General features: G+C 34.5%; 1 protein-coding gene across 2 annotated transcripts in view; it reads right to left on the bottom strand.

The window, feature by feature from the left end:
* SMCHD1 (structural maintenance of chromosomes flexible hinge domain containing 1) overlaps positions 1-24,039 on the bottom strand; it is a 164,544-nt gene that overhangs the window by 47,907 nt on the left and 92,598 nt on the right. For both annotated transcript variants that reach the window (XM_079784345.1, XM_079784346.1), the window contains exons 26-37: positions 22,969-23,117; positions 21,998-22,086; positions 19,689-19,807; positions 16,447-16,614; positions 15,290-15,415; positions 12,451-12,530; positions 11,798-11,955; positions 9,742-9,857; positions 8,680-8,744; positions 5,072-5,159; positions 3,913-4,044; positions 2,925-3,077 (exon numbers count right to left, since the gene is read on the bottom strand). In XM_079784345.1, the coding sequence (XP_079640471.1) occupies positions 2,925-3,077; positions 3,913-4,044; positions 5,072-5,159; positions 8,680-8,744; positions 9,742-9,857; positions 11,798-11,955; positions 12,451-12,530; positions 15,290-15,415; positions 16,447-16,614; positions 19,689-19,807; positions 21,998-22,086; positions 22,969-23,117 (1,443 nt within the window). The remainder of the gene's footprint in view (positions 1-2,924; positions 3,078-3,912; positions 4,045-5,071; positions 5,160-8,679; positions 8,745-9,741; positions 9,858-11,797; positions 11,956-12,450; positions 12,531-15,289; positions 15,416-16,446; positions 16,615-19,688; positions 19,808-21,997; positions 22,087-22,968; positions 23,118-24,039) is intronic.

Here is a 24,039-nt window from a genome sequence, read left to right as displayed (position 1 = left end):
GATTTAAAAAAAAAAAAAGCAATATCAATTTATCCTCTTGCCATTAATGTTTAAACATATCTATCTCCCCTGATGCTGGCCAACACACTATCAATCAAGTATGTTTTTTTCCTATAAAGATGGATTAAAAACAACTAGCCATTATTGCTTTAACCGGCATTTGGCATTGAGGTCTGATTGGCATTCAGGTCATGTTTACTGGTCATTTATACTTTCTATTCCATTAATTCATATTCTTGGGTCACTTGTTTGTCCACTAGATTGTCTTTTTTCTTTAATTTGCAGGAATTTTTTTAAGGAGGTTTAAAAAGTATGTTTAATTTATTAATCTTGCATTATATGTAGAAATATTGTTATAAATTCATATTTTGGGTCACTTGTAATACACACATAGCAATATATATGTAGCGATAGTTTTACCCAACTTATCTTTACAAGTTTATTAAACAACCATATAATGAATCTCTATATGACATCATTCAGTATCAATAATCATCAACATATCACCATTGTTCTTTTATTTCTAAGATATGTTTATGGTATATAAAGTTTTAACTTTCGATATAGTTTAAAAAAACACAAAAAACCTCTCCCTTCATGTCTTGTTTAAAAATTTCCTATCTCAAAGTTTTAGTTTAATCTCTGATGTACAGCTTTTCAAAAAAAAAAAGAGCATATACAGAATAACAGAATTGAAAAGAACTGAAGAGTCCCAAACTGAATCCACGTACAAATGGGAATTTGGAATATGATAGACAAATGCATAGCAGAATGAAACTTAGACACCTCTTTCAGAAATTTCCAGATCAAGTAGGCAAGTAATATAGAGACTTTGAATAACACAGGTTAACAACCTTAAAAATTATATATTCAGATTATAACTTTAAATAAAGTAATACAGGTTCTTTTCAAACAAATGTGTAACATTAACAAATACAAGTTGTATACTGGGTCAGTGTTTCCTAAGTGTCCCTAGTGGTAAGAATCACTTGCTTATTACAAATCAAATTACAGAGCCCTGCCCCAGACCTACTAAATCAATAAGTGGGTCAGAAGCCAAGCAGGAATTGAGTTTTTTACTTATTCAGTGTGATATTAGGAGCCTCTAGTGGAAATTCATATGTGTGACATGAAGCTTAGATTCTGTATATAATTATAGGGGAATAGCTTATGTCATCATCTCAACCTCAAAAATGTGTCCAGTGGGGTTAGCTATTTGAAAAGCCTACGGGGGGCCAAGGAAACAGGACATACGTAAGTAGGAAATAAGTAAAGTGGACTAGGTGTATTCTTCTAAAACAAACCTACTTTGAAGTTCAATGTGTCTCGCCCCTTTTGTTTTTCAACATGTGGCTTTCATTACCTCATTTTTGTGAGGGTACAAGAAAATGTCACTTTACTCTCCACTATAATAAAAAATAAAAGAACAAGTGTAAATATATCAGCTGACTTGCTCTCAATGTCAAGAAATGAAAAGAAGTGGCTTAAATAGAACTGAATGGAAAGTCCTGCTGCCCTAAGAATCTTGGCTCAGTATTGATATGTCTTTAGAATTCTCCAAATAAATCAGAAGTGCGTATCTTTATGTAAAAATTCCAGAACTTGAAAGAAATGTTGGAAATGAATTAAAATAGAAATGCTATAATGGTCCATCATTGCCAAATCAACTGACATGTCTACTGTAGGCCAGATGCAAGCTAGCAGTCTCTCTGATTGTAAGCCTAATGTTATTAAAACAGTGTAATATGTTGTACACCTGATATATCATATGCCAACTATAATTTTTTTAAAAGTGGTATTAGCATTGGTCTAGATATAAAAATAAACACTGACAAAAAGTTTGACACTTCAAATTTACTGGTACAGGAAGAATTATTAAATAAATGATACCAAGAAATTTAGTTGATGAATTTGGAAAAAAAAATAAATAAAATTCAAACAAATCAAAAATTAAATGCAAAAGAATACTACAGCTAGCACTGTGAATATAATCTTCCCTCCTGCTCCAATATAAACAAAGCCCCAATAAAAGACAAACTCAGGAAAAATATTTATATACAAAAGAGCATTAATATCTTTAATATAAAATTAAGAAGAAAATGATGAACATTCCAAAGAAAAAGAGTTGAGGAACAATCCTACAAAGATCACAAATATGAAAAATGTTCAACCTTACTAGTAACAAAAAAATTTTACATATTTTTTAAATAGAGGAAACTTGGTTAGAATTTTGAAAACTTCATATTCAGGGTTGGTAATATTGTAAGGATATACACATACTTCTGGTGGGAATATAAACTGAAGAGCAATAGGCAATAACTACCTTACGGAGATAATCAGATATATATATAAAAAGGATATAGATAGAAGCTGATGGAAGCACTGCTGATAAAACAAGCTTTGGAAAGAAACGAAATTTTCACTTAGGATTGATCAAATAAGTGATCATCAATACAATAATCTAGGTTTATACTTATTGATGAAGAAGTATACCAAAGATGGTTAAAGTAGAAAACACTTTTATAAAAGCAATGTTCTATAATTTCACATACACACTACCCCAAGTATATAAATCATATATACATACACACAGGGTATCCATGCAATGTTAGTGTATATATGAAAACTCTGGAGGTTATACACTAAATTATTAATCATCATTATCTCCAAAGGGTGATAATATAATGATTATTATTGAGTTTTTGCACTGTGTATTTTTTATAAGTAAAATTATTTCCCTTTTGGGGGAAAAAATACCAAGACAAACTGATTTATTAAATATTTTAAAGCTATGTATACATTTTACCCGAGCTATGGTTCATTATTTCTAACCACAGAAAGATAGCTTTTCAATGAAACATAAATATATTATCACCGAGGCTAAAAGTACAGAAATCTCATCTATCAAAAGACGTAAAAATTACCGTGATGTCAGCGGAACCTTTCACAAAAGGGAATTCAAGTGTTCTAACTTTCCCGATAAAGAGTGGTGTATCAGTATCTTCCTCATTAGAACCTTTGATGGTAGCTATTACAGTGCCAACCAAATCAAGTCCAGTCTGATTGTTGAAGTTATCCTTAAAGCAAATAATGGAAAATAACTAATTAGAAGAACTGGTAAGAAAATTAAACCCGGTGAAGGGCATGTGCAAATAAAAAATGAAAAATATTAAATTATCCTGATTCTTCACTCTAAGCACAGAATTCAATTCTCAGATTAAGTGATCCATGGGCAGAAAATAATCCCAGAAACCAAGAAAAACCAGCAGTTTCCAACTAATACAATGGCTTCTAACTTTCTTTTTTTAAAAGGGCTCCTATTTTAAAATGTCATCTTGTATGTATTTATAACATCTATCGATCTGGGGGAGAGAAGTTAAGAACAACTTACTTGTCTAAAACAGGAAAATAAACCGAAAGGAATTAAATATCCTACCTGCAAAATTTTCCATAAAGGTGAGGTCCCACTACTGTATTTTACTTGTTTTTGTTAATATTCATGGCAATTCTATTGCTGCTTAGTCTCCAGGTAATCAAAAGCTCTCACTGAGGAGCAGCTCTCTTAAAAATAATTAATTACCTCCTTCTGTCATGTATATGGTAGAATCAATTTACTCGACGCATATTTAATACATATATGAAATAGGAGATGTAAAGGGGATATATTGAGAGGTAGGCAGGTTTTTGCATTTTTGAGTCAGTTCTACTTAGTATATCTGGATATATTTTATGTATTATGTATGCATTCTCTATTTGTATTCAGAGATGTTTGTATTTCATTTATCAAAACAAATTTTCCCTATAATCTAAAATGGAATAATCAAATTCTGATTCTATAATAACTATTTAGCACCCTAAAATTAGAAAGAATTTTTGCTACCCAATGCAATTTTGGAAGTAAATAAACATTACCGTGATAATAAGATGTAAATCTTTGACCAGGGTCCTATTGGCAACTGAGTGAACATTTGAAACAGCTGGTGTGGCTGGCTGAATTTTAGGTACTAACTTCACAGGTTGATTAGGTTGAACATCAACTATAATCTTTTAAAAACAAAAGAAGAATTTCAATTAACAATATATGTTGATATCTGAGAATTCAAGAGTAAGAGAAGAAATATTAGCATATACTAAATGAAATGTTACTTTTAAACATGGACTTCCATTAATCTCTTAACCTTTTGCACTCGGATGTCGAGTGTGACGCGACACGGTTAGCATCGGTAGCAGCTCTTTTTATACTCTTTGAATGTATCGATAATTTGAAATATAGAAAAATCCAAATAAATAAGTTTGTATGAAAAGAAACTCCAGTTTTTTATTCTACTGCTGCGCTTTGTAAAATCTGGGGTATTTAAAAAATTAAATCCCGAGTAGAATAAAGGAATCGAGAAAAAAGCAAGCGAGTGCAAAGGGTTAAAATGATTTAAATCAACTTTTAAAAACTGAGGATAAAAATGTGTATCAAAGATTAATTTTTGAATGTAACTATTTAAGAACAAATTTATAGACATGTAAAAATACAGGTAATTTTAAAAATTTGGTACACTACCATTTATTGAATGGAGATGACATATGTTAAAACTACCTTAAACTTCATTATCTATACTAGAGGCTCAGTGCATGGATTCATGCGCTGGTGGGGTCCCTTGGCCTGGCCTGTGCCCTCTCGCAATCCAGGAGCCCTCAGGGGATGTTGAACTGCTGGTTTCGGCCTGATCCCCACAGGCACTGAGCCTCTAGTATAGATAATGAAGTTTAAGGTAGTTTTAACATATGGGTATGTGCCCGCAACCAAGGTACATGCCCTTGACCGGAATTGAACCTGGGAACCTTGAGTCCGCAGGTCGACACTCTATCCACTGAGCCAAACCGGTTAGGGCAGGTCCTATTAATTAACATAATTTAAATGCATTCTATTCTAATATTCCTGAAAATGTCATTATTTATATTTTGCATCTAGTAATTAATTCACTTGCATACAATAATTATTTTAAAACAAAACATTTCTTTCTTAAATTAAGCAAGAAAATGTAAAGCTAACTATGGTATAAAAAGAAAGTAAGCAAACCTGTTCACTGTTAAGAATAAGTGCTTTATCGATCATAAAACCAAACTGGATACAATATGTCCCCACTTTACTAGGAATTGCTTTATCCCTAAATTAGAAAGAAAGAGATAAAATTATTCACAACTTTCAAATAATGGGGAATTCATCAACATTTCTGTTGCTTCCTCAACAAAAAAATACATAAAAAGAGAATTACTTCTACATTAGTCTACATCAGCAGATATTTCCTGAAATATTAGCCTTAATTCCAGATCCCTCTTCCCTGGACATTCTTTCCACAAAACATCTAGAAACCAGGCTCTGAGTGTGGCAAAGTTGAAAAAATAAAAATATAAAGTTCATAAAATAATAAACAAACATAAAGCGCGGAATTATACTAGTATATGAAGAGAATTTTGCTTTAATTCTACATAATAAATTTCTAACTCAAAGTTTTATATTTCAAAATTACAGGCTATCCTGCAGATCTTTTTGTTTTTATATTTTAAATACTTAACTTTACAAGGCATTTACTGTGATTTAATTATCAATAAAGAATTTAGTGCTTACTAAGAGGTACACTTACTAGCCTGTTTTGGTCACATTTAATTACAATGAAAATATAAATGACATTCTATGGTATACTTTGCCTAGCATATACAATATGGGTTATGATCTCTACAATAATGTTTGCATGTCATTTATAATCTAAAAATACTGGCATAATGTAGCAAAGGAAACAAAGACTTTGAATACATACTAGGTGTACCAGTTAATAATGCGAATTTTTATCAATAGATGGAGTTACACATATGTTGATATATATGCGATTTGATATGTATGCTATTTTGTACTGACAGCAAGCTCCAAACTTTCATGTCAAATTTGCTGACGGTGTTAACATCATAGATATTTTTATGTTTAAAAATGTCGAATATGGTGCCAAAAAAAGAGCATTTGTGGGAAGTTTTAATTCATTACTTTATTTTGAAGAAAAGTGGCTGCCACTTTTCATTGCCAGCCACAATTCGATGCAAAAAAGACTTTCTTTCATGCCGTTGAAGCAACATTTTACTGATGACTTTTTGGTTTTCCATTTGTCTTTCGTTCAGTTGATGTGGCACCACTTTTCCTTCCTTTAAAATCTTTCCCATTGCTTGTAAACTATCGGAAATTGTTTGCTGAGCAATGTTTAATCTTTCTGCAAGTTGTTTTTGAATTTGACATGCATCTTCATCCAATAATGCTTATAATTGTTGAATGTAATTGTTGTTGAATTTGACATGCATCTTCATCCAATAATGCTTGTAATAATGCTTCAAACATTTTTGGTTAACCTGGATGTGCTTTGTCTTTCACATCAAAATTGTCAATTTTAAAGCTTTTAAACCAGCGTTCACAAATATCTTGAGATGGAGCATGTTCACCATAAGCTTCTCAAAGTATACAGTAACTTTCGGCAGTACTTTTCTTCAAAATAAAGTAATGAATTAAAACTTCCCGCGAATGCTCTTTTTTTGGCACCAAATTCAACAGTTTTTTTTTCTTTTAAATATATTTTATTGATTTTTTACAGAGAGGAAGGGAGAAGGATAGAGAGCTAGAAACATCAATGAGAGAGAAACATCGACCAGCTGCCTCCTGCACACCCACCACTGGGGATGTGCCCGCAACCAATGTACATGCCCTTGACCGGAATCGAACCTGGGACCTTTCAGTCCGCAGACCTATGCTCTATCCACTGAGCCAAACCGGTTTCGGCCAAATTCGACAGTTTTAAACATAAAAATATTTATGATGTTAACACCTTCAGCAAATTTGACATATGAAGTTTTGGAGCTTGCTGTCAATACAACAAAATAGCATACATATTAAATCGCATATATATCAACATATGTATAACTCCATCTACTGAAGAAAACCCGCATTATTAACTGGTACACCTAGTACATGTAATCTCTAAACTTTTCAGTTAAAAGACATTATTTTAAAAAACAAGTATAATGTCAGACTCTTAAAACAGAGATACAAAAGATATTTTATGCAAACACTATCACAATTCCTAAGATGGCTTTTACATGTCAATCATAAAGTTGCTATACTATTACCAAAGTAGATCTCAAAACAAAAACATTACTAGAGAAAAAAGACAAATACTTTGTAATGATAGCTGATTCAATATGCCAGGAATATATAATCTAAGTCTGTATGTAAATAAGATAGCCTTAAAATATATAAGCAATGATAGAATAGAACTAAGAGGGAAAATAGAGGAATCCACACTCATACTCACTGCTATAAAACACAGACAAAAAAAAATTATAGCAAATTTTGAACTAATTAACATTGTGCTTCAAATGCAGTATACATTATTTTGTAGTACACATGGAATATTTATAAAAGGGGCACATATTACAATAACAACTGTCAATTAATTTCAAAGAATTGAAATTATATGGGGTAGGTTCTCTGACCAAAGTGGAATTAAGCTAGAAATCAATAACAAACAAAAAAATAATAAAATTGCACATTTAAAAATTAAACACTGTATTTCTGAATAAACTTGGGTAGAAGATGAAATCACAATGAAATTTAGAAAATATCTTGATCAAATAAATAATAAAAACACAATATAAAAAGATTTGTGGTTGCTCCTAAAATTATTCATGTATATACATAAATAGTAGTATGACATTATTAAACAAGACCTTCCTATAGAATAAATCAAGAATTAGGGACCACTTCGTCCAGTTATTTTTGTGAGGCATACATGACCTAGACATCAAACTTGAAAAAGAATATGTAAGAAAGAAAATTTATTAATGTAGATGGAAAAATCCCAAACAAAATATTAGCAAAACAAATCCACCAACACCTAAAAGTGATAGTACAGTATGATAAAATCAAGTGTATTCCAGTAGACAGTAACATGAAGACAGGAAATAAAGATCTCAATAAAGGTAAATACAGAAGCAATTATAAATGTTAGCATTATTTTAACAATGGTTTGTTACTGCATTTTTTAGTTTCTACATGACTTAAGGACTAATACATTTAAAGAAACAAGATAATTATCTAATTTTCTATACTATCTTTTAGTGATATAATGCTTTTTGCTTTGTGCCACTGTCCTTTATTTTAAAATCTAAAAAAAAATTTATCATTAAAAATAGATAAACAAAACCTTAGACATAGCTTATTTAAAATTATTTTTCATATTTCAAATAGAGGTCCAGAATGCAGAAGCAACATCTCAAAGTAATATGTACTTTAACAGTAAAAAACTAGTCCAGCCTTTTTTTTTTAACTTTCTAAGATCATAACTTTAAGATTATAGAAATCTCCTATAGAGTAAGATATTATAAAGTACTCTGACAACATAGTGTGATTCTTCTTCTGATGGCTTTGGTAATTCTGAAAACATATATATCACAACAATCTTTCACCAAACCATTTTACAAAGCTTACAAACAGTTAAAACACATATTCTCAAAAAACTTATTGGCAAAAAAACAAGAGAGTATTATTTTTTATTCAATCACAAATTATTTTTCTCTAGTTGAGCAGGCAAAGGCTGATTAACTATGTAACAAAGTATGCATAAAAATATGAAATGACTTGAAAAATACCTGAAGTAGAAGCAGCCATCTTCCTTGTCATTACCTTTTATTTTATTACAACTAAATGTTTCTGCCTAGAGAGAGAAGAGAGAAGGGGACAGGGGAGAGAGAAATCACAAACATTTAACACAGTATACTGAGGATGAAAAGTTACTAGTATATCACCTTTACTGAATGTGAATGCAAATCACATCTGAATTTATAAATACACAGGCGCATACCTGTATGTATATATCTTTATAATGTATATAAGACACAATATGAGATTATCCACAGTGGAAAGACATTATTAAAGGGCACATAGATCTCTTTGTTGGTGATACAGTTTAAGGTAATACCTGCTGGATGGGACTGATTGTGTCAATTAAGGAGGTTAATTTCCTAAACAGATAATTACAATGAATCATAAATCATGAAAGGCATTGTTAAATTGGGACCTTCTGATATAGTACAAGGTATGGTAGCCAATAGCCACATCTGGTTACTAAGCACTTGAAATATGGTGGTGCAAACTGAGATGTGGTGTAAGCATAAAATACAAACCAAATTCAAAGACTTGGTAAGATAATTTTCGATATAATAGGTTAAAACTACATTAACCTTAATCTTACTATTTCTTTTTACACTTTAATGTCGCTACTAGAAATATGAAATATCATGCGTGACATATTTCCATTGGACTATGTTGCTTTAAAGCCTCAAACTGTTCTTAACACTCCATTCCCCCTTCTCTAACAAGTAAGTCTATCAATCATATCTCTCTACTATTTCATTTTCTATACTATCTTAGTGATATTATGCTTTTTACTTTGTACCACTGTCCTTTAGACAAGATAATTTTATTGTGCAAAGTATCTGAAAGTTTTAGAACTATCACAATATAGGCTGCCCTTTTTCAGTAACATCAACACAGTTTTGAAATATTCTGACATATTTTTAAATCCCAAGTGATGCAGTGGGTTAATTTCTAGTTCTTCAGTATATACATATTGCATTTTTACTTAAATTACATTTAATTTTAAGATAAATGTAAGAACTATTTATAACTTCTAAAATGCTTCCATGACTCACATTTGCTGGTGGTCGGTTCCCATTGTTAGAGTGCTTCCACATTTTCATGGTAATACGTGCTGGATTAATATTTTTAATGATGCTATCATCTTCAGAAATAACAGTAATCATAAAATCTGTCATGAGGAACATTAAAAAATTTATTTTCTTTCTAGTTCAACTAATGAATTTGGCTAAATAATTGCACAGCAGGTCCTCAAATAACATTATTTGGTTCAAAGGTTGTTTATTATAATAATGTCACAGGAACTTAAATCTGGTTTATATAATTTAGCCTATAGTAAAATTAGTTTTGTTATATGTCGTTTCATTTAAAGTCACAGAACCTATCAACGATATTAAGTGAAGACTTACTGTACAGGCATACTTCGGAGATATTGTAGATTTGGTTCTAGACCACTACAATGAAGCAAGTTACCATACTTTTTTTTTTCTTTCCCAAATGCATATAAAGTTATGCTTGCACTATACTGTAGTTTAAGTATGCAATAACATTATGTCTAAAAAAACAATGTACATACTTTTAATTACCCTGTTGGAAAAATGCTGCCTACAGACTTGCTCAACACAGGGTTGCCAAAACCTTCAATTTGTAAAAAAGCAGTATCTCAGAGGCTCAATAAAGTAAGGTATGCCTGTATGTCAAAGCATACAACTTGCTTAAATGTTAATAAAATCCTGATGAAGAAAATAACACTATTCTTTAATCAGCATTCTCCAACAATTGTCTATAAAACTTATTAATCATGACAGACAACTCTGGTGCTAAGTCTTTCCCAGAAATATATACATACATCTTTGCTATTAATAGTCCCTTGTCTTATTTTCATAGTCTGCCATGCTGTAAGTTTTATCATGCAAGACCAAAAAGGTTAGACTGTGGATATTCAGCAACCAGAAATTTGGGCAGCTGGTCATAAATCCATATACTTTGTGAATTCTAAGAATACAATGTTTCTTTTCTTCTTCTTCTTTTTTTTTAAATGTATTTTATTGATTTTTTACAGAGAGGAAGGGAGAGGGAGAGAGAACCAGAAACATCAATCAGCTGCCTCCTACACACCCGCTACTGGGGATGTGCCTGCAACCAAGGTATATGCCCTTGACCGGAATCGATCGTGGGACCCTTGAGTCCACAGGCCGATGCTCTATCCACTGAGCCAAACCGGCTAGGGCTATTTATTTTCTTTTATGGTTTTTAATAGCATACAGCAGCTAAATTATTATTACACATAATATTCCCCTTATGTTTATCATCTGTAACATTCATTTGACATCTGTTCCTTTTAAATCACAGAAAATAGGTCTTATCTCCCCAAACATTTAAAACACTCGAGTATAAAGACAATGTCTATATGTAACATAAGTAGTTAAAAGAAGCAGACCAAAAAAATTAGATTCAAAAATTAACAATTTTTAATAATTATATTTATGTACAGGAATTCATCCCTTCAAGAAAATAAGTCTTCAAGAAAATAACCTGTATGAAGCAAATACTATTTCCTATTGACTTGGCACCTGCTAGATTACACTGAAATTATTTGCTTACTTGATTGTCTCCTACATTAGACTGAACTCATTGAAAACTGTCATATTCATTATTGGAACTAAGAGCCAAGTATAGTGCCTGGACATAGGAGGCATTTAATAAATGTTTGTTGTTCTGAAGAATCTTTAATCATAAATTCTGATTGATGTGTTTCCTTCCAAATTAACTTAAACAATTTGGTTTTATTTTGTTAATATTACAATACATTTAGTAGAGCCCTGACAGTTCTTGCCATTTAGCAGTTTATATTTCTTTTGCAAACTGAATTACCCAAGGCTATCAGTTTATGTATGAACTTTCAGTTTGTTATGTATCATTAAAGGTATGCAGGATACAGAGGTGAAAGAAGACAAATAGCTAAGTCAAATGTACTTTCTTTGTCATTTAAAAGGCTATTACATACTTGCTTTCTTTATCATGCAAAGTACCTAGAATAGATACTTTATTCCACTAATGTGAAAGGCAAATTATCATTACAAATTTATTTTAAAACTGTGAATTACTCACCAGTGAAAACACCCCCTGCTAAAAATAAAGTATCTTTGTCATATTTAACATTGAGACGAATGGGTTTTTCAGGGTCTGGAAGAATCATTAACTTAATTATAGGTCCTTCTATGGTATTCCTGTTATGGATGGCTTTCACCTGTATAGTATGTTTTCCTCTAAAAAGGAAAAAACGAGGGAGAGGGTTTAAATTACATTAGTTATAATCTAAAAATTCTGAGAATTTATACATAGTTTAACTCATTTAAGAAACTATTCTTGCTCATTCTGTCACCTAACACTAAACAGAAGACTAGTTTATTACTCTTTTCTTTTTAATTCCTCACCAGAGGATATTTTTTCTATTGATTTGAGAGTTTGGAAGACAGTTGAGGGAGGGAGGGAAGTAGGGAAGGAGAGAGAAATATCGATGTGAGAGACACATTGATAGGTTGCCTCCCGCAGGTGCCCCAACAGAGGCCAGGGATCAAACCTGCAACCCAGATATACTAGTATGCCATTGACCAGGAATTGAACCTGCGACCCTGCAGTGGTTGGGCCGACACTCTAACCATTGCTCACTGGCCAGGACAGTTTATTACTCTTAACTTCAGCAAATAATAAGAAAAAACAGACTGTATAATATTAATAACCAGTAAACTCTCAGTTCTTACCTAGGGGCATAAACACTGAACACTCCCAAATTAGCCCTGCCCCTTTCATCTGTTTTATACTGTTGGTTTGAAGGAGTGAGCTAAAAATAAAACAAAATAAAATAATTAGAAAATTCTAGAGATCAAATTCAATTTCTCTATTAGTAATTAAAAAGTTATAGTTACACACACTTTTAAAACCTACAACTTTCTAATTTTACAAATACTGTATATTCCAAAACTGGGGTTCTGGGGGATGGCATGGGAGAAATAAACATAAATATACACACACACACACATAATTCAAGGCATCATAATACTATGTCCATCATCACTTCATCTTTTATCTTTTTTTCTCCCTCACCCAAGGATATCCTTTTTTTCATTGATTTCATAGGGAGGAAAGAAGAGAAAAAGGAAGGAAGGGAGGGGGAGAGAGACACTGATGCAAGAAACATCAAAAAGCTGCCTCCTATATTTGCCCTGACTGGAGATGGAATCCAAAACCTGGGTATGAGCCCTAACCGGGAATCGAATGCACCATCTTTGGGTGTATAGGACAATGCTCCAAACAACTAAGCTACACCAGCCAAGGCTCATTGTTATCTTTATGTCTATCAACTGTACTTCTAAATCTTTGCTGCAATACTACCTTCATAGTGATAACCAAGCTTCCACTTTCAAGTGATTAAGAATCAGTTGCCACATTTCCTAATCATTGGTTAGAAAAGTCTGTCAGCATTTTTATCTAGTAACTAGAGTCATATTCTTATTTGGGATAAAAAATAATCAGTTTAACCATCTTAGAAACAAACATTAATAACAAAAGTGAGTCCTAGCTAGCTTGGCTCAGTGGATAGAGCATCGGCCTGTGGACTGAAAGGTCCCAGGTTCGATTCCCGGTCAAGGGCACATGCCTGGGTTGCGGGCTTGATCCCCAGTGTGGGGCGTGCAGAAGGCAGCCAATCAATGATCCTCTCTCATCATTGATGTTTCTATCTCTCTCCCTCTCCCTTCCTCTTTAAAATAATTTAAAAAATATATATTTTTAAAAAGAACAAAAGTGAATTTGTAAAGTGATACCAGAAAATCACACTCCTAAACCCTAATACTTATTTCAATGGAACATAAAGATTATAGAACTATAGTAGATGAAGAAAAAAACACACACCAATAGTTGGAGAGGCAAAAATGATAAGTAAGTGAAATGATGGAATGAAGTCCTATATTTGTACCTGTCACATTAAGATCCCTTGTCTCTCAACCCATTTTCCTCAAAATAGGCCCTAAACCAGAGAAGCAAGTCTATTTCTGATTGTATAGCAGCAATATCATCTTTTTGACAGATTACTTTAACCCTGATTACTTTTTACTATGAAAACAAGCCCATGTGGATTCTTGGCACTTTAAAATCCTGTATGTCTTTTTCTTTTTAATTCTCACCCGAGGATATGTTTATTGATGTTAGAGAGAGAGGAAAGGGGAGGGAGGGAGGGAGGGAGGGAGAGAGGAGAGAGAGAGAGAGAGAGAGAGAGAGAGAGAGAGAGAGAGAGAGAGAGAGAGAGAGAAACACCGATGTGAGAAACATTGATCTGTTGTTTCCTGTCACCCCAACTGGGGACTGAATCCTCAACCTAGGCATGTGCCCTGAACAGAGATCAAAACGGCAACCTTTTTGCATAGAAGATGACACTCCAACTAACTGAATCACCAGCCATGGCTCTCTGGTATGTTTTTAAAGATCAACTTATTAGGTCCTGGTAAATCCCTATTGGGATTCTTATTGAACTAATAGATTAATTTCAAGAGAACTGTGTATTTACATATTATCAACTGTTTGTTTTTTTTTTTAATATATTTTATTGATTTTTTACAGAGAGGAAGGGAGAGGGATAGAGAGTTAGAAACATCGATGAGAGAGAAACATCGATCAGCTGCCTCCTGCACAGCCCCCACTGTGGATGTGCCCGCAACCAAGGTACATGCCCTTGACCGGAATCGAACCTGGGACCCTTCAGTCCGCAGGCCGACGCTCTATCCACTGAGCCAAACCGGTTTCGGCATACATATTATCAACTGTTTTCATTCACTAAAATTCAAGTCTGGCTGAATATTACCTCAGGAACTCTCTCTGTGTTGCCTAGTAACAACCTTGCTGGAGCAAATTAATTCCCTTCAACCAATAGGAGGGATTGTGTCAAAACACAACTTTCTAAGAAACTGGCAACTTCTTGCTTTTCCCCTCATAGAAGGTCCTCCAACTTTGCACCAAGCATTCAAAGTCCCTAGTAGATCCTAAGTAGTTGGTTATCCCAATACTTATGAAAGAAATACTTAATATCTGACTTCCTAATATCCAGCACTATGTCTGCCCCCAAATATTACAAGGCCATGTACATGCCTGCCCCACACCCTAGAACAGCCCAGGGTAGTTTTAGCAGCTATGCCTAGGCCCTGGTAGGTACCTATCACGACTTTTTTTGCTTATTCTCAGCTTGTAAGTTTCCCCAATACCACCTGTTACTTAACTCATACTGCAGGTCATTATATCTGCCCTTCAGTCACACCTTGTCAGTGTTATCTATTCATCCTAATCCAAAATCCAAATATTAGTATTATACAATAAATACTCAAATAGTCATAATTGAAGAACACTGCCCCTTCTTACAGTACTTGTAAGATATAAACTTTACTTCCATAAAATAATTATGAAAAATCTTTAAGTTGATTTAAACTAAGCAATTATAGATGTTATATTATGTGAGACTACATTTTAAAAAATGTAACACCTAAAGACATTATTATAAGAATGAGATTGAGAATTTTAAGCGAAAATTATTTAAGGACATTTAAAATTTACCTTTAAATTGTTAGCTTTTATGATATTTATTTTAACCTGTGGTACAGGTGCTGGATTATCCCACTGATCACAAAGTTGAACAATGAGAGGATGCTGTAATTCTTTTCCATTAATCACTGGAACAGACTGATACACATATAAATATTTTAAGAAGCATTAAATATGTGTCAAACAATATCATTATTATTTGTATACTAGTACTTATAAAATCATCATATACTCTATCTCTGTTCTACTCACAAATGGCTTCTTTCATCAATTAAAATAAAATTTTAAAAGTCAAGTATATTTTTACTAATGATCCTCATAGAAATGATTAATAATTCAATAAAAGGTCAGGGTGCATGCAGGAGGCAACCGATCAATGTGTCTCTCGCACATTGATGTTTCTCTCTCTCTCTCTCTGCCTCCTCCCTCCACTCCACTCTCTAAAAAAAAATCAATGGAAAAAATTCTCAGGATTTAAAAAAAAAGGACAATCTCAAACTAGGGCACAGGCACGTAAACTCTTCTTAAATGATCTGCTTCTTTAGAAGTAAATTTCATCTACTACCATGGTCATATGAGTTCATTTTCCTTTAGAAAAAAATGTAAGCTATCATACCAAAGGGTGTCTTGCTATACCATAAGTAAATGCCAGAATCTAAACATTTCAATATTACAATTCTAAAAATTTAGTAAAAGCTCAACCTAAGTAACAGATTTGACAGGTATTTGCAGAATTAGATTTTAAGACTTAAGTACTTGCACAGGAAGACATACTTAAGTTTTTATAGTTATAATGACTTGATATCTGGTGTTTTAAAACTCCAACAAAAACATTTTTTAAGTCACTGAGAGAGAATGAAACAAAATTGGCAAAAACCATTAAGAGTTTCATTATACTATTTTCACTTTTATGCATGTTTGAAAATATAACATATTTAGGATTTGAATTATTATACTGTATTATACTGTTTTTTAACAAACAAGGACACAGTAATGAATTAAATAATCAAGTATAAAGAATCGTATTTCTTTGCCCTTTTGCTATTACTGTTCCTATTGTTATCTGTTGTTACTTTAACAACAAAATATATCTATTTTGATCCATTGACAAGCTGAAAGAAGCCATGTGATATATTAAATTCTTTCAATCAAGGCAGGAAGTTACTTACCTCCTTTAATTCTGGCCAATCTATAAGGAGAAGTTTAGCTGGTGGTCCAGAAATTAGCTGTACTCGAATAAAGTCAGAAAACTCACGCCAAGTAAAACAAAGTTCCTTATTTCCAGGAGGACCTGGAATAAATCTGATGCCTCTTACACTTATACTCTGTGTATTTTCCTAGTGAGGAAAAAAAGTACATTGAGAAGATAGGAAGATGTGCTTCTGGGTAAAACAACTGCAAATAACTTGCACACATGTCAACACTGGCATACCATGAATTTCATTTCCTTCAGAGGAGAAACTGAATTTCTTTTTTTGTGAAGGAGAGATCTAAAAAGTCTGGCTATGTACTTTTATCTTACTTTGCCTAAATCCTATCTTATTTACACTTACATGGTCTCCTTTCTGTTCCCACATAGCCAAGCAGGTACTTGCCAAATACCCTTTGCACTTGCTCTTTTCCTCTGTTTGTAACATTCTTTACCAGATATCTACATGGCTTTTCTTTTTTGTTTTTGCATATAGGATATCTTATTCAGAGGGGTCTTCCCTGACCAACCTATATAATGTCACTCTATTCCCTTACCATGATTTATTTTTCTTCTTATCAGTCATGTCTTACCTATTGCATGCTCTCCAAGAAGGATCATATTGCATGATCTCTAAGAAGGTAGGAGCTTTGATTTGTCACTGATTAATCCCTGGTACTTAGAATACCTAACACATCATATTAATGGAAATCAATAAAACTAGCTTGTAATTTTTACAATGTGACTGAATGACTTAAACCAGTTCCATACTGGCATGAGTACTGTAGTATTTGGATTTTAACACTGACTCTTAATGATTTCACCATCTTAAATTTCCACTGAGTACAAATTCATCATATTTTAAAAATTAGACTTAAAATTTTATGCTTTGTTTGTAAACAACTGTAGAACATTTTCCATAAAAAGACATTGTAAAATAATCCACATTAATCTGCCCAAAACCCCAATGAGCACACAGCCAGTGGGAATTTTTTAATATTTTAAAAACAAATTGAATATTCATTAGTAAAACATATTGAAAGTTAAAATATGTAAAGTATAACCTAGAATTTCACATTTAATATGTTTTCATTGATTTCAGAGATAGGAAGAAAGGACAGAGGGATAAAAACATCAATGATGATAGAGAAGCACTGAGTGGCTGCCCCTTGAATGTCCCCCTACTGGGGATCGAGCCTAAAATCTGGGCATATAATCTGATGGGGAAATGAATGGACACCTCCTGGTTCATAGGTCGAAGCTCAAAACTGAGCCACACCTGCTGGGCCAGAATGTCACATTTAATAGTGAAACACCAAAAGCCCTTTTGAAGAGGTGATTTATTTTTTATGTCATGTTGGAAGTTATTCTGGTTTTACTTCAAATCTTGAAAATGCAATCTGTTTATGCCTTTGCAAATTGCAGATAAGTACAAATAGAATTTAAAATGAAATTCTTAAAGGCACTCTGTTAAGGTCTAATGTTGAATTTATCAGAGGAATGTACTTCAGAAGAGCAGGACATTTCATGTAGATGCAGAAATGGAATGATTTTAAGAAACAATAATATATTAAAACTACTTTTTATTTAAAAAACCCACAAAAAGCTCTTTTATCTCTGCAGAGACTGGGGGTAGATTCCTGTTGTTTGAAAGTGAGTCAAGACAGTACATATCAGTTGTAAAATGACAGTTGGAAGAAAGTAAGTCTACTTGCCTGGCAAATATTAAGCTATGAAAGAAGAAAGGTGGGAGATTATGTTGTGGAGGAATACTACTGGGTATTTTAGGCCATACTAAGGTGATGGGGTCTAAATTTATAATGTAAAATGTTGATAGGTCTGAAAGATGGAATGAGAACTAAAAACTGACAATGAATTTGGTCAGACGGAATAGGACAGAAAAATATGTTGAATGGGGCCTGCCTGGGAATGTGAAAACAGAGAATATATACAACTCTTCCAAGAAGTTACACTATAAAAAAAAGAGAAATAGGGCAGTAGATGGACAAAGATTCAGAGTCAAAGGAAGTTTTGGAGTGGTGGTGTTTTTTGGGGGTGTGTGTGTGGTGTTTTTTAAAATGAGAGGTATTGCAGCACGTTTATATGCTGATGGGTATGTAATGTAACTAAAGATGTAGGAAGACATTATAATTTAGGAGCAATGAGTGAAAGAGTATATGAGTCTGTACATAAAATGGTAAGAAGCAGATTGTATCATGTGATGTATAGAATTTTCTTCCTCTAAGAACAGGAACACGACAGGGATGCCCGCTTTCACCACTCCTATGCAATATAGTACTGGAAGTGCTAGCCACAGCAATCAGACAAGAAGAAGAAATAAAGGGCATCCAAATTGGAAAAGAAGTAGTAAAATTGTCATTATTCGCAGATGACATGATACTGTACATAGAAAACCCTAAAGACTCCATCAAAAAATTATGAGACTTAATAAATGAATTCGGCAATGTAGCAGGAGACATCTATGGCATTTCTATACACCAACAGTGAACTTACAGAAAGAGAGACTAAGAAAAAAATCCCATTTACCATCGCAACAAAAAAATTAAGATACCTAGGAATAAACTTAACTAAGGAGGTAAAAGACCTGTACTCGGAAAGCTATAGGACACTGAAAAAAGAGATAGAGAAAGACATAAATAGATGGAAGAGCATACCGTGTTCATGGATTGGTAGAATCAACACCATTAAAATGTCCATACTACCCAAAGCAATCTATAAATTCAATGCACTACTCAGAGGGAAGGTAGGGGAGGGTGGGGGTAAGGGGGAGAGCTCAACCAAAAGACTTGTATGCATGCATATAAGCATAACCAATGGACAGAGATAGCGGGGGGGGGGGGGGGTGTGAGGGCATGTATGGGAGTGGAGTGGGGGGGTATTGGGGGTATATGGACACATATGTAATACCTTAATCAATAAAAAAAAATGGAAAAAAGTAAAGAATTTGCTTCAAAATGATATGATAAGGAGGGAAGTAATGACTTGAAGCTAAGTGATGGGAGCATGGAATTTATTTATACTATTTAATCTATATTTTGCATATGTTCAAAAATTTTAATTACAAAAAGGTTTGTAATTCCTTTTATGACTTTTTTGCTATGAACACTAAAATCAAATTTCATTTAGTTGTTTTAGTTTCCCCCCAATTCTGTCATATGTAAACCAATGGCATTAGCCAACTGTAGTGAAAAGCAGCCATACCTGAAAGGTAGTTTTCAACTGTGAGCTATCAAGTCCAATACCAGCAATTCCCAAGGCAGATAAAGAACTTGGTGAAAATGCTTGAATCAGATTTCCATACTGATCTGTAACTATTACAACTAAAAGGAAAGTTTGATTTTAAAGAGTTATCTTTTAACAAAAGATACAAATATCTATAAATAATACACTTATATACTTCAATAAAATTATGCCTAAAAACTCACTCTTCGTACTTGTTTGTATTTTTATAAAAAACTAGTGGCCCGGTGCACGAAATTCATGCACAGGGGTGCAGGTGTCCCTCAGCCCAGCCTGCACCCTCTCCAATCTGGGACCCCTTGGGGGATGTCCGACTGCCGGTTTAGGCCCAATGATCAGGCCTAAACTTGCAGTCGGACATCCCTCTCGCAATCCAGGACTGCTGGCTCCTAACTGCTCACCTGCCTACCTGCCTGATCGCCTCTAACCACTCTGCCTGCTGGCCTGCTTGCCCCAAACTGCCCCCCCCCCCCGCCGGCCTTCTCGCCTCCAACTGCCCCCCTTGCTGGCCTGCTTGCCTCCAACCTCCCCCCCCCCACCGGCCCGATCACCCCAAACTACCCCCACGCTGGCCTTCTTACCCTCAACTGCCCCCTCTTGCTAGCCTGATCACTCCCAACTGCCCCCCCCGCCAGCCTGCTTGCCCCAGCTGCCCCCCCCACCAGCCTGCTCGCCCCCAACTCCTCCCCCGCGCCGGTCTGCTCGCCCCAACTTCCCCCCACTGCCAGACTGATCTCCACCAATTGCCTCACCCCGCTGGCCTGCCCACCCTCAACCAGCCTGCTCACCCCCAACTGGCCTGATCACCCCTAACCACCTCTGCCTTGGCCCTGCCACCATGGCTTTGTTCGGAAGGACATCCGGAAGGTCTCCCTGTCTAATTAGCATATTACCCTTTTATTAGTATAGTTATACTCATTTACCTTATAATCAATAACAAAAATATCAAGAATATACATATATACATTGTATTTATATATTTAAAATGATGCTGATGCTAACCAGATTTTTACCATGAACATTTGAAGAAAATAATTTAGTATTACATATCTAGATCAGCAATTTTCAACCAGTGTGCCCTGACACCCTGGTGTGCCACAAGAATCTGTAAAACCTGTAATACCTGACTATTTAGTCAGGGACACTGACCTCTTTTCCCTTAGATTGGAAAATTAAAAAATGACACTGGCTAACATAATAAAAGCCGTGCAGTGTGAATGTCCTGTCTTAAACCATAAATATATAGATCATATAATAGAGTTGCTTATTAATCAAATTGCATAATAAGGTTGTATCTGATTAATTCTTCATACCAGACATACAAGTGGAGGCACCTGATTTTTTAAAAAGTCACTCTGGAGTAAAAAGGATAGATAATTACCATTAGTTTATGTGTAAAATGAGAAGAAAAAGGTTGAAAATCACTGTTCTAGATATATGAAAAGTACAGGATATATATGTATTCACTGATATGAGTCAACATTTTTTCCAACAAACTTTTTACCAAATTAACTTCACAGTATGTCAACCTGGGCAAAAATAGTGAAAACACTTCAATCTTTTCTGACAATGGATTTTAAGCCAATAATCCTATATAATAAAAGAGTAATATGCAAATTGACCATCACTTCAACACACAAGATGGCTGCCCCTATGTGGTCAAAGATGGATGCCCCCATGTGGACACAAGATGGCCACAACAAGATGGCCAGCAGGGGAGGGCAGTTGGGAGGGACTAGGCCTGCAAGGGAAGGCAGTTGGGGGCGATCAAGCCTGCAGGGGAGGGCAGTTAGGGGTGACCAGGCCAGCAGAGGAGGGAAGTTGGGGGAGACCGGGCCTGCAGGGAAGGGCAGTTGGGGGGGACCCAGGCCTGCAGGGGAGGGCAGTTGGGGGGGACCAGGTCTACAGGGGAGGGCAGTTAGGGTTGACCAGGCCTGCAGGGGAGGGCAGTTAGGGGCAATCAGGTTGGCAGGGGAGCAGTTAGGCATCAATCAGGCTGGCAGGCAGAAGCGGTTAGGGGCAATCAGGAAGGCAGGTAGGCGAGCAGTTGGGAGCCAGCAGTCCTGGATTGTGAGAGGGATCCCAGATTGGAGAGGGTGCAGGCTGGGCTGAGGGACACACACACCCCGTGCACGAATTTTGTGCACTGGGCCTCTAGTTATATATAAACCCAAAGCTTTCCTTTCAGATTATATATGTCAAAACATGAACATAAATACATATTATGTAAGTTTTTGTGGTTTGTTTTTTTTTAAGCTGGACATACTAACCTATTTCCCCTTGAAGCTCTTGGCCCATCTGTACTGTTTTTGCTCCTTTCAACTCACACTTTAGATGTTTAGGTTCATCAGGTAGGGGTCTGAAATTGGTTAACAAGTTAAAAGGTTTTAGTCACACCATTCATTGTACAAAAAATTTAAACTAGTTACAATATGCTAAAGATATATGTATCACTCACTTTCTAAAACTCAAATGCAATAATTCCCCTCCAAATAACCCAAGAGTAAATAAAGATAGCTTGCAAAGAGAGTACAGAATACTGACAGAAAAAATTATTTAAATGTTAAATCATAATATCTATGCTGGATTAAAAAGAAATTATAACGAGAGCACTGAGAAAAAAAGAAGGTTAAGAATAACCATTAAGAGATCTGGCTATAGTTGGAAAGTAGTACATCTGAAAATTTTATGGAGCTATTTAAACTGTTGGAAATAGTATGAAAATGGGTAGAGGAATTGAAATGAAGGAGGTTGCCAGAAAGATGGCCAAGGAAGTGACAGGTGAATGTGCAAGATTTTTAATATATTTACCTGCCTTCCCCTTTTCTATGTTCTATATATTGGGTCTGGTTGGAGTGAGCTTTGAAACTCATCAATAACCAAGGAATATTTCCTTCTGAACAATACATTGACTAATTAGATTGTATATTTTGTATTTTTTGTGTCTTTCATTTTGCAGGTGTTTCACTGTTGCTTGCACTAGGAAGACTTTCCTTTACTGAAAGTTCTGGTTCTTACAGATACTAGAGGGCCAATTAATTAAGCCCAGGGCTATATTGATATTAAAAACTAATCACTATCTCCAGTAAGGTTTTATTCCAAAGACAACCTGCCATATTTCACAGAAATTGTGATATTTCCTACATTAAAAAGAACTTTTATATGAGTGCTTTTGAGAAAAGTATTTTTGTTGCCATATGCTGAATTTTGAAATGCCTCCACGTGTAATATGTCCACAAACCTTACTGTAAATGCACTTTCCAAAGACACATGATCATCTTGAAATGAAACCTGGCAATAGCGCATATCTTTTACAGATGTTGGTACTTGTACATCAGGAAGCAGACCTTGCAGCAAGTGTTCTTTGTTAATCTCAGGAGTCCAGTTAACCTAAGAGAAAAATTACATAGTTAACAATAGTAAAAAGTTTAGTCTAATATCCTCCTACTGCCAACTAACTGTCTTACTAAGTGAAGACTTTTAAAGTTAAATTATAACCCAGGCTTTCTCCCTCTGAGGAAAAAGAAGTCCCCCTTATGACCAGAATGATGGTGGGTCATATATTATTATGATAAAAAAGTATCTTCTATGTTGTTTTTGCTATTAATGTTGCCATATCTTTCAATGCAATAAAATAAAAATTCTTAGGTTATTTCTTTAGAGTTTTGCTACAAGATTCTCACTGTGATAACTATGGTTTAAAAATAATATTCAGATCAAATTACATGATCAATTCTTAAGAGGTAATTTTTACTTTTTAAAAAGAATCTTATTAATATGGACTTTGAAGAGATTTTGAGTGGACCTTTGTTCAGCAAACACAGAAATTATGCCCACAGATGGTAATTACCTCTGGCCACCTTTTGGCTTTAATACATTCTTTTGCTACATCTTTATTGTGTGTTTTTTTAAATATATATTTTTGTTGATTTCAGAGAGTAAGGGAGAGGGAGAGAGAGATAGAAACATCAATGATGAGAAAGAATCATTGATCGGCTGCATCCTGCATGCCCCCTACTGAGGATGGAACCCACAACCAAGGCATATACCCTTGACCAGAATCGAACCCATGACCCTTCAGTTCACAGGCCAACACTCTATCCACTGAGCCAAGCCGGCTAGAGCTAATATCTTTATTGTTGAAAGTATTACATATGTCCCCTTATTCCCCTCATTGACCTCTTCTAGCTTTAATTCATTCTTGAATGCTTTTAGCTCTAATTTAATTTTGCACCTCTTGCATCCCATGTTTTAATTTGTTACTAGATCCATATTTTAAAGTTAATTATCCCATCTATCCTACTTTTAAACT

Source organism: Cnephaeus nilssonii (assembly GCF_951640355.1).
Source record: "Cnephaeus nilssonii genome assembly, chromosome: 11".
Lineage (NCBI taxonomy): Eukaryota > Metazoa > Chordata > Mammalia > Chiroptera > Vespertilionidae > Cnephaeus > Cnephaeus nilssonii.
Note: the sequence above shows the minus strand (reverse complement) of the source record. Positions and strands in the feature narration are given on the sequence as shown.